At 38.8% G+C, this 12,074-nt stretch overlaps 1 protein-coding gene across 1 annotated transcript in view; it reads left to right on the top strand.

Moving 5' to 3' along the window:
- The window catches only part of ERBIN (erbb2 interacting protein), a 123,253-nt gene that overhangs the window by 64,597 nt on the left and 46,582 nt on the right, over window positions 1-12,074 (top strand). The window contains exons 5-6 of the mRNA XM_082497392.1: window positions 8,455-8,533; window positions 9,321-9,410. Of these exons, the coding sequence (XP_082353518.1) occupies window positions 8,455-8,533; window positions 9,321-9,410 (169 nt within the window). The remainder of the gene's footprint in view (window positions 1-8,454; window positions 8,534-9,320; window positions 9,411-12,074) is intronic.

The raw sequence follows: 12,074 nt of genomic DNA, 5'->3' as shown, positions 1-12,074 counted from the left end.
CTGTTTTCTCTGGCTGTGTCAGCTCTGATAATTTAGCAGCACAAGATATTGTTGTTGGAGAAAGTGATGAGGAGGCGTTATCCATTTAAACGGATCAGGAGGCTAACATACAGCATAAAATAGGATTCATTACTATCTGAACCTCACAGAATTGGCATAAGTTTTTAGCTTTCAGATTAAAAACTAAAAATTTTGAATTTCACAAATGGTCTCAAACCAAAAATTTTAGAAATACTAAACTTGACTCAGACTTCTAATGCCTTCAAATATATAAAAAAAGCAGTTTACATCTTAATGCTGTTGCTTTTTCCACATAGAATCATAGAATTGTAGAATGGTTTAAGTTGGAAGGGACCGTGAAGATTTCCAACCCCCCCCCCGCCATGGGCATGGACACCTCCCACTAGACCAGGTTACTCAAAGCCCCATCCAACTTGGCCTTGAACACCTCCAGGGATGGGGCAGCCACAGTTTCTCTAGGCAAACTGAGCCAGCGGCTCACCACCCTCAGAGTCAGAAATTTCTTCCTAATATCTAATCTAAATCTACCTTCTGCCAGTTTGAAGCCATTCCCCCTTGTTCTATCTCTACATGCCCTAGTAAAAAGTCTTTCCACAGCTCTCCTGTAGGCTCCCTTTAGGTACTGGAAGGTTGCCATAAGGTCTCTCCAGAGCCTTCTCTTCTTCAGGCTGAACAGCCCCAACTCTCTCAGTCTTTCCTCAGAGGAGAGGCGCTCCAGCTCTCTGATAATCTTTGTGGCCATCATCTGGACCCGCTCCAGCATGTCCATGTCTTTCCTATGTTGGGGTCTCTAGAGCTGGATGCAGTACTCCAGGTAGGGTCTCACAAGAGTGGAGGAGAGGGGCAGAATCACCTCCTTTGACATGCTGGCCATGCTGCTTCTGATGCAGCCCAGGATACGATTGGCCTTCTGGGCTGCAATTGTGCATTGCTGACTCATGTTGAGCTTCTCGTCAATCAGTACCCACAGGTCCTTCTTCTCAGGGCTGCTCTCAATCCCTTCTCCACTGAGCCTGTATTTGTGCTTGGGATTGCTCCAACCCAGATACAGGACCTTTCATTTGGCCTTGTTGAACTTCATGATGTTTGCATGGGCCCACCTCTCAAGCCTGTCCAGGTCTTTCTGGATGGCATTCCGCCCCTCCAGCGTGTCTACATGTGGACACTTATTCTGCAAAAGAATCTTTTGTCTTAGTTATGAATTCATATTCTATTACTATATAAATGTATATAGTTAAGTATCCAACTCGTTAACAAAATGAGCACCAAATATATTGCCAATACTGTATTTTATTGTAAATCTAATTATATCATAATGGTTGTCACAACCAATAAGAGTACATTTTTCTTTAAAACTCATTAGAGAAGCTTAAAAATCTCCCTATGGAATTATTTGGGTTTTTTTCTGTTTTTTAAATGAAAACACTGTTTAACTTGTTCCTGTCAGATTTGTAGCATGACTGACACTTTTGCATTAATCATTACATGGACTGTACAAATATTATCTATTTCCTTACAACCCCCCTCCAAACAGTCCTCCAAATAAAGATTCTACTCCCATTTTTCATTGTGTAAACTCAAGAAAGGAGCCCCCAGCATAGTCATAGCTTACAAACCTGCAAATGACCATCATTAAAGGGAGGAGAAATGGGAATAGAAACTTTAAAAGTTTCAGAGCATGTAGAACTGGAGAAAAGGGCTTTGTAAAGTGAATATGGGGAGGCCAATCTGTTTACTAAGCTATAAGTAGATACTTGTCAAGCAAAGTCACTTCCAAGAAAAATCAGGAAATCCAATGGTGTTTGTTTTCAGAATTTTGTAAATGTTTTGTAAGATTTTTAGATTAGTGATTTCCTTGATAAAAGCAAAAGTTTTCCTGTGTAAACAAAGTAGAGAGAATAGAGAATGAAAAGCTATATAAATGTATTAAAATCAATGTTTTATTAAATCTGTAACAAGTTTAATAATGATAGGTTAAATCTCTGACGTTGATTTTTTTTTAATTTTGCTTCTTGAGAAAAGTAAGTGTCTCTAACAGGTCTCCAAGCTTATGTATTTTTGCCTTTAGTAAGAGACAGACAGAAAGCCAGACTTCTGTAATGCTCATACACAAAGAAAACCAGGCTGCAAGGAATTACAGAATTCTGACACACTGAGCGTGCAAGAGGAGTAACTGATTTGACATATAGCAGGTTTCAAAAGCTTTGAGATATGTTTACAGAACTAGCCAAAAGTGTATTTGCAATAGTTTCTCCTTTCTCTTGAAAGGATTGTTTGGTTTTTGTTTGTTTGTTTTTTTGTTTGTTTTCTTTTAGGATAGGTTTTCACTAAACAAGCCAGAAGCTTCTAAGCTGCTTGGCAGCGACTAGTGTACTGAGTATCACCTTGTGCACAGGTACATGGAGGCCAACCTTGTGGAGAGCTGCAACTCCAGCTCTGAGCAGGAAGATGTTACTGCTGCCCTACAGCCTGGTCAGGCATCTCATGGAAACCTGAGATCCTGGTTGATCTGAAACCAGCTGTGGCTAGGGATCCTCTGAGAATTTTGGAAAGAGAAATGAACATTCAAAAGGAAGGATGGATGGGTCAGTGTTGTGCAGTGAATTGGCTGGGCTCTAACACATTTCTTACTTTGAGTAATGACAAGAGCTACTTTTAATTCAGAGGGTACACAGAAATTGTAAATTAAAGCAAAATATATAAATATATAAGAATACAAACTGTGACTGGCACTTTAGTTGAAGATTTCAGTTTAAAATCGCAGCTTTTGCAAACAGATTTTATGTAATCTTTGGAAGAGATGTGGTATGTATTCTTGAGCTCTGAAAATACTTTGATTGCTGTGTTTGATCCATATTGGCTGGAAGGACAGTTGTAGCAGAGGCCTGAGCGGAAGAGCAAGCAAAAGCTGCTTTTTTTTATGGGGAGCTGCTTTCAGGCAGGTCCTAATAGCTGCTTGGCCAGAAGGTTGAGACCGGGGTGAATAGCTTAGCTGAGGGAAGAATTTACGTAATTAAGGTTCTTTCATATTCATGCATACTGAAACGATCTGCTTGCCTCTGTGTCCTCTATACTTGGAAAGGTGCAGAGTGGGATGGGTGCCCAGCGGGCTATAGTTTCATTCACTTTGCTGCAAGAGGGCTTTTTGGTGTGCCTGTTGTTTGGAGATTTTTTTTTTTCTCACCTTCCCCGCACCCGCAAACTGAGAGATGTAGCTGTAAGCTCTTTTCTTTGAGGACATCACCCATATGGCTTCCACAGGTCTCATATTTGTAAGTGGTTGTGTTTTATAGGAATTGAACCAGTACTTGGATGGGTTTTTTTGGCAAGCCTGTTTAAATCATTTCTGTGTGAGAAGAGGTGGAACTTGATTTGGAGGTGCTGCCACTGCTGTATAGCAGTAATGGTTTCAATAACTGAAGCCTGGGCTTACTAGTTTTAGCATTTGATTGTGAAGGAAAATATGATTGCATGACTAGAGTATGAACAGCAGAGCAAGCCCCCATCTGCGGTAGGGATGAAACAGTAGCATCCTGGGGTGTCAGCTGTGGGATCTTGCAGTGAAGGATTCTGCCAGTGGTGGATGTGACTTGCACAGTTTTCTATAAATCCAGAATTGCCAGTATTTGCAAAAAAGTCTTATCTGATGGAGAGAAAAAGTCATCCCAGTTTTCTCTCCTGCTCTGCAAGTTATGTTTACCCTGGTGGTAGGAAAGGATTGTGCTATGGAGGAGATGAGTGTAACTCCAGGTGGTGAGTGGGACTGCAGTTACACTTAAAATTGCCTTAATCCAGTCTAAACAAAGAGAGGGACATTTGTGCACATTTGGTCTGACAAGCTGTGCCAAAACAATCATTGCTCTCCAGGGAGTTAGGGATCAGGCGAAATTCTGTATTTGGGCCATGTCATGTGATCCAGAATTGAGGTTGATTACCTTCAGATTTGTGGCCATTGACCCGCAATCCCTGTATGACCTTTTCGGTGCGCCCTTTGGGCATGTGCTTGCAGCTGCTCTGGGATCATGATTAAACACAGGTTAGGCTGGTTAGCTGGTGAGTTTTTGCCAAGTAGAGCTCTGAATGATGAATGCTTTCTGCTTTTAGCTTAATGTAGACAAGAATTTTAGATTCCTCTTCCTTACCTTACTGCCAAATTTTCCTTAACAATCTTACAGTTCTGCTGCCACCATCCCTGTTTTTTTTTTTTTCTTTTAAGTGTTGGTTTTGGTAGAAGCTGGCCAATGAGTTTAAAAGTGCCTGAAATTTGTGAAAACTGGGAGGAACAGGCAAGTAAATACTAAAAGCTATTATGTAAATCTCACTTCTGTGGGAAACTGGACTACAAAAAGAACTTGGCTCTCAATTCAGTTTGGATCTAGTGGTTAGAATTAAAGATTACCAACATATCGTATTTTCTTATGTTGTGCTCTGCAAGTGGTCATAGTCCACAAGTGTGATGGTTTGTATTTTTTTTGGAAAACAGTGTGATCTGTAAATCAGCTACAGCACTGAAATGTGTTGGGGGTGATGTTTGTTATCATGTGAAGTAGGAAACAGCAGGATGAAGAACCTGTCCATGTGATGCTTTGCAAGGAAAGTGGAATAGGGTTGTAAGAGACTAGATAATCCCCAAGTAATCTGTTGCACTGTCTTCTATAATCTTTGAGTATCAGCGTATAAAGGAAGCAGTCAAAAACCGGAAAGAAAAATGGGATTTAGAAAGGAATGTGGATCTCAATTTGCAGTGCTTATTTGAACAGATGCTCATGAAGGGTGGGTGTGGCTCTCAAATGGATTAATTAGCACAGCATTACAAAAGGATTGTGGAAAGATGTGATCACAGAAACCCTCGAGATTTTCTCAGCTTCCTTAATGGGGAAGAAGATTCAGGACAGTAAGGAGAGATGGAAAGCAGAGAAAGAAAGAACGAGCTCTTGAGTCCTCTTTACAGCCGTTTATCCTTCTCTCTTCTTCTGGTGTCTCTCTGCCTTCTTTCTTACTCTTCTTTCTTACTTGGTTTTTGCATATGCTGTCATGGTGAGAGAACTTAAAGAATAATAATCCAACAGTAACTGTATGTCTCTAGCATGCAGGAGGAGTATAGCTGAGGAAAAGTGAGTGAGTGTCTGAAGGTTGTTGTATAGCCAGTTAGTAAATGCAGCTTCCTATCAAATTAGGAGACTGCTCCTCTCTACCATGTTCTTTCTCTTCTGAATGTGTACTACAGCAAACATTAGGTTGATTTCATGCTGTCATTCCCAATTTACTGCTTTTTTTGAATGATGGCTGCTGCCATTTATCCATACTGAAGTGTTGAGTGAGGTTGGTAAAGATGGTGTTGTACCATAACAATCCTGGCTCTAAGAAGAAGCAAAATTAAATACGTGGGCTCCTTCATTGTTAGCTTTCTCATATCAGTTGAATTTCTGTTGTTAATCTGTTGTTAAAACTGTTGCTGCCTCTTGCCCAAGGCATAGTCAAACAGGAGACTACTGTAGAGTCCTCCTGTTATGTACAAAAGCATGCTGATTTAACATGTCTGTATTTGGATAGCTAATATTTTATTTGGCTGTTCCTTTGAGAGTAAGTTTACATTGACATTCTCCTCTCTAGCAGATGTGCTTTGTGTTTTGTTTTCTAGGTAGTTATCACAGATTTAAGTCTTCTGTGCTTCAATGAATTCTTGACACAGGCAGTGGAAACTAATATTAATATTAAAAACTTGAGGTTTAACATGTTGGACCAGAGCAATCTTTCATCCAAGGACCAAGCCAAGCCCAGTAGTATGAACACTTTCCAGAAAAATCAGGCTGAGAATCTCTCAATATGGTTCAAACAGCAAAACTAATAGCACGAAGTCTGAAACACAGCTCTGCCCAAGGAGGAGCTTAGCAGTGGTTTACTCTGGTTAATGTAGATACTTTAAGAAGATAAAGTTATGTCATCGGCAACAGAGAGGTCTTGATGTACTTTTTAGACAATAGAAGACCACTTTGTACAAATCACCCACAACTTCACAGATACGGGCCTCTTTTGTGCTAGATTTTTGTTCATCTGCCATGACTCAGCATACTGTGTCACGTTAGATGCTTTCTGTCTGTGTGTGTGGATATTCTTGTTTGGTGAAAGAGGCTTCATGCTGCAACTGGAATTAAGATCATGTATATTTAAATTTCTTGGAAATGTGTTTCTCTTAATACAAAGATTATATGACAGCAATAGGTAAGAAACATTTCTAGTCTTTATATGGTAGTTTTCTAATCTTTCTTTAAACCCCTCTTTGGACTTGACAATATCACTGCTGTTTCCAGACATGAATCTTCATTAAATTAGAAGTATTACCTTTACAGTTTTGATTTTTGAACGGTGTGAGTAATAAAGTCAGTCAGTATCCACTGTCATTGTCTTCTGCTTTGACTCCACTCACAGCCCCAGTGAACTTCACATGGTTGAAGCCTTATATATAAAGATATATGTTTGTTTACACATGTGTGCATATACATGAGCATGCATGGTAGTAAACCATAAGTGTCAGAAATTTTGGCCTATATTACAGTTGATGGTTCAACTCTTCCTGGTCCCCTCTGCTTCTATATTTCATTATTCTTGATTTCAACTAGCTATTTCCCAAAAGGATCCATGATACTTAGACGTATTTAAACACCTGGGTTACCTGTGTGGCTTAGTGTGCTTTCCTTGCCTTTCATCTCTCAGTAACAGAGTACAACACCTGGTATGAGTCAAAAGTAGTGGTGTCAACCATTTAGGATGACAAATAGGTTCCTCTCAAGAAAGACCTAAAAGTCTACTTTGACAGAAATAGTGTTTCTACTTAAGTTGCGTTTACAGAAAAGTCAGCATGGTGACTTTGCGCCTAACATCGCCATTTGACTTAATGTGAAAGTATGTGCTTTGTGACTACTTTTCTTGTCAGGTGCTATTGCTATCTGTTAAGTCCTAATATACCAGGTCAATCTTGTTACTGCACAAACATAGAAAGAACCAAACTCTAAGATAGCATCAGAAATTGTGTTATATCCTTATGTAAGTAAAAACATTACTTAGCAGTTGATGCTCCGCCGCATTTTTCTGCTTCAGTTTTCTCAGAACAGATACATGGAGAGACATAACCAAGTCCCACCTGCCAGCTGAATGAGAAGACACACAGCCCTTGTCTTTCTCTCTGCAGCTGGACTGTAAGAGAGTTAATGTCGCTTGGAGCAGCATGAAATTTCGCACTCTCACTAGCCTAAAAGCAAGCATCCACAGAGTACGGTTCTTTCTTAGCAGTCTCATTCCTTGGGTTCAGGCTGCCCTCTCCATACACCTGATAAAGCACTGTAGAAGCAGACACAATTGCATGCATTAATTGAAAGACAAAGAGCTAAGATTTCTGTTACCTGAAAAACCCCTGTTGTTTTAAAATAACTTTATTTTACTAGTGTATGGGTTTTTCTTGAAAAAATAGTATATTCTTAATCCAAGTGGAAGGATTGCAGTATGAATGGTTGTTATGCTTAGGACAAGTTTATTTAAAATAAAAACACCTGTCCCAGGGTATAAGAATAATACATTGCAAAAGCAACTGCAGTTGTGATAACCATGGTTTTGTTTGTTTTTATGGTATAGTAAAGATCGAAGTGAAAATCTTGGGCAGTAGAATGATTCAGTACTGATTTCCTACCGAAGTGGTGGGTACCTGTCTTTTCTTTTCAAGGCCTTTTTTGTCAGTTTCTGACAAATACAAATTTGGCAGATACATGGGTTGCAATTTCACTCTGGCGTTTCTGGAGATAACCTTGGAAAACAGGCTCCTTATTGTTTTAATTTTCAGACATAAGTGTGTCTGCAGCGTTTTTGTCCTTCTCTACAAATAATCTGAAGCTAACAGTATGCATATGTCACATTTTGGGATATCTGTTGAGAATCATGAATGGTGTAAACATACTTTAAGATTTCAAGCCTTACCATTTCACCTGGATGTCATACAAGCCATGCCTTTGACAAACAAATCCTGTTGGAAACCTTGTTTTACCGTGTGTATGAATGCCTTTTTTAAAAAAAAAAAAAAAAAAAAAAAAAAATTGGGACTGAGGGCCTGATCCTTAGTACATTACAAAGTACAAGTACTTTAATATTTAGTAATGAGCAGTGGGAATCATTACTGTACTGTGTCAGTAACTGTGCTTGGTGATCTGCCTGCTAAGCTGCAATATGAAATGTTTTAGGAATGGAACAGTAAAAGAATTGATATTGCATAAGAGTTTTCTTTAATGAAAACTGTCTCTACAATGACATACCAGAGAACCAGTTTACTGGTTGCTAAATGAATTAAGGTTTTTATAGCTAGCAGTTTTATGTGTGTCACTTTTATGCCTGTGATGGAGTCTATTAATTTAAGACTGTTTCCCTACCTCTCACTGTATCTTGTAGGCATACAGGAGTTTCCAGAAAATATAAAAAACTGTAAAGTCTTGACAGTTGTTGAGGCCAGCGTAAATCCTATTTCAAAGTAAGTTTGTAATTTTTTTTAGTATTTTATATTTTGCACAAACACTGAGTCTCAGTCTTGCTTCAGACATGTGCCAACCCTGACAGGCAAGGAGCAGAGTTACCTGAGAAGTATCTTCATTAACCTTATTGCACTGCGATACAGTATAGCTATGTCGTATTTTATGTGTAAGTATTTTGTGAAGTTAATATATATTATACCATGCATTATACCATGTGGCTTTCTCAGCTTTAAGTCCATCACTTCCCTGTGAATGTAGAGAATTATGCAAAGAGGTTTCTTTCTTAATAACAATAATTAATTTCACTCTAAATACCATACCACTGTTTTTCAAACTTAGTTTATATGAGTAGATTTCCCTGTCACCTTCTCTTGTGACAAAATTAATTTGCCAGAAGCAGCACTGCCAGAAATACAAACTTTGCACAGCATAACTCTTCTGGGGAAAAAATGTGTTGCATAGGTTTTAATTTATCTTACTGTCTCTAATGAATGCCTCCTCCATATTAGGTGTCAAGAGATCACAAATACCCAGCAAGACTACATTTGTTGTTGTTTGTGTATTTTATTGCCTGTAGATATTGTCCTCAGACCTTAAAATTAATTTTGAAACTAATCTTGCAGAGAACAAGTATCTAGTGCAATTTTGTAGAAATTCTGATAACACCTTCATTTTAATGTTATCAATATGTAGGACTTCAATATTATACTGTTGTTTAAGAAAATATGACTTAATGCCCTGAATATAATTGAAACAAAGGCACTACTTTATTTTATTTCTATATAGGCTTCCAGATGGATTTTCCCAACTGTTAAACCTAACACAGCTGTACCTGAATGATGCTTTTCTTGAGTTTTTGCCAGCCAATTTTGGGAGGTAAGTTGAATTTGAAACTTAGTATCTGCATTTAGTTTTAAACTTAATGCAGAGCAATTTCTGCTGCTTCTCAAGCGATGTGTGAACTGGAGGAGGGGAAGAAGTGTACGTTACCAATCCATCTATGCCACGTATTAGTCACAGAACAAAAACCCTGAATCTCTATCACCATTTTTAATTGGGCTCTTGAAGGACAGACAGAATGCTTATAAAGAGCCAAGAAATAAAGCTCATTTACATACTTGCTTATTTTTACAACACAAGTCTGTGAGACCAGTGTTTCTGAAATATGGCCTGTTTGTCATTTAGTGATTGGAGTGAAGCAAATAATGACATGTAATTCCACTTGTCCTCTCCTGGATGCACACATTCCTTTATACATATCTATAATTTAAGTGCCTTGTTGTCAGGAATCTTTCTGAAAGACTTAGCATATTTACAGTGTGCTGACTAAGCAAAATTGTTCCATGTAATAGCTTAAATTAAAGAAAATACTGAACTCCTGCTTCTTGAAAATGGATTAAATCTTGGGAGCAAATGTGAAAAGATAATATTGTTAAAAGGAAGACTCCTAGATAAGCATAGCTCATCCTGTTTTCCTTATCATGCTGATTTAGCTGTTTCTGCCCCCCCCTCCCCCCTTCATTCTTATTTTATGCTCTCTTTTCCTAGATTGTCACTTTCCTACACCACCCCATGTCTAGCATGCCTCTCTTTCAGGGAAAAATGGCTAATGGAAAACCAGGCATTTTGCTGTGTCAAAGCAATTGCCTTAGGCTGTATGTTTAAAGTTGGGTCACCACAGTTGACAAGAGGTTAGAAAAGCCCCCCAAATAGAGTGCTGCAGACGTTTGGCAGATCAGGAGATGTACAGTGAAAGATGAGCACAGGTGCAGTCCATTAGTGACCGTTAGTTTATTAGTCATCTGTGATCAGAGTTGTTGGGCCATTCTTCTCTGCTCAGTTATTAGTCATTCCCTGATGACCAATTAAAAGCACCAGATCTGTTACAGCTAACAAAAAAACAGCTTATGATGCAGGAGCAGAATCACAGAATAGTCAGGGTTGGAAGGGACCTCTGGAGATCATCTAGTCCAACCCCCCTGCCAGAGCAGGGTCACCTACAACAGGTTGCACAGGACAGCATCCAGGCGGGTTTTGAACGTCTCCAGAGTGGGAGACTCCACAACCTCCCTGGGCAGCCTGTTCCAGTGCTCCACTACCCTCAAAGTGAAGAAGTCCCTCCTCATGTTAAGATGGAACTTCTATGTTCAAGCTTGTGCCCATTACCCCTCATCCTATCAATGGGCACCACTGAAAAAAGACTCCTCCCATCCCTCTGGCATCCTCCCTTTAAATACTTGTATTTAAGTATTTGAAAGTATTAATAAGATCCCCCCTCATTCTTCTTTTCTCTAGACTAAAGAGACCCAAGTTCCTCAGCCTTTCCTCATATGAAAGATGTTCTGATCCCCTAATCATCTTTGTAGTCCTTTGCTGGACCCTCTCCAGCAGATCCCTGTTTTTCTTGAACTGGGGAGCCCAGAACTGGACGCAGTACTGCAGCTGCGGCCTCACCAGGGCAGAGTAGAGGGGGAGGATGACCTGCTGGCCACGTTCTTTTTGATGCACCCCAGGATGCCATTGGCCCTCTTGGCCGCCAGGGCACATTGCTGGCTCATGGTCATCCTGTTGTCCACCAGGACTCCCAGGTCCCTTTCCACAGAGCTGCATCATCATACTTGTTTCTAGTATATAAAGTTTACGCTTCAAAAACTTTCTTTAAGTTTGAAGAAATATCTGGAAGATGCATAGTCTTTACTTGTTGGCATTTTAATGATTACCCATACATTTTTTCCTGTTCTATTTTTTAGTAATCTAACCAAATGGCAAAATTTTCTTAGTAGAAAACAGGCACTACAGATGAATTTACACAGTTAGTCTTATAAGTAGTTAATCCTACACATAGTTTAAAAAAACTCCATCATAATTTTTTATTCATCACTGTCAACTTCTATAATGCTTAGTGGTTAGATAAATGGTGAAGTCATTAATTACTAACAGCTTAAGAATAAATCAGTTACTGAAGGCATCTTTAAAGCCAATTCTCCAGTGTAGTGTTTCTCTTAATAGCTATGAAGAATTCAGCCTTGGTTTTTAAAATATAAATAGTGACTTGCAGCATCCTAGCTTATAACTAGGAGAATGAAACTGAAATTAAGACTTCTTTCATCAGCTTTTTCTAAATTAATTCAAAGTATTTATATAAGTTTACCTGCTAATAATGGTATTGCATAGAATAAATACTACTCTATAGGAAGATAATGTTTAGATCAAATGAATTTGAAAACAATGAATTGGTAAAATGTCATTTCAAAGTAAGGTTCAGACCCCTTTGACATTCAGTCTGTCTGTTCTGTAAGTGATCAGACCTCTCTGCCACAACTTTACAACTAGGTATAAAAACTTGCTAGTGCAAACAGTCTTTTGTACTTCAGAATATGGGAATACTTTTTTAAAAAACAAACGAAAAAGCTCTGGTAGAAGCTTTTGGGATATTTAGAGATTTTTTGGTTATTCCCTTAAAGAACAAGCATTCAGTTTCTTCCAATTTGGGGCAGTAATTGTTCTGTATATGGCCTTATAGCTATTACTTTTCATTAC

The sequence above is a fragment of the Vanellus vanellus genome, assembly GCF_965231255.1.
Source record: "Vanellus vanellus genome assembly, chromosome: Z".
NCBI lineage: Eukaryota > Metazoa > Chordata > Aves > Charadriiformes > Charadriidae > Vanellus > Vanellus vanellus.
The sequence above is the reverse complement of the archived record's forward strand: the minus strand, read 5'-3'. Positions and strand labels throughout refer to the sequence as shown.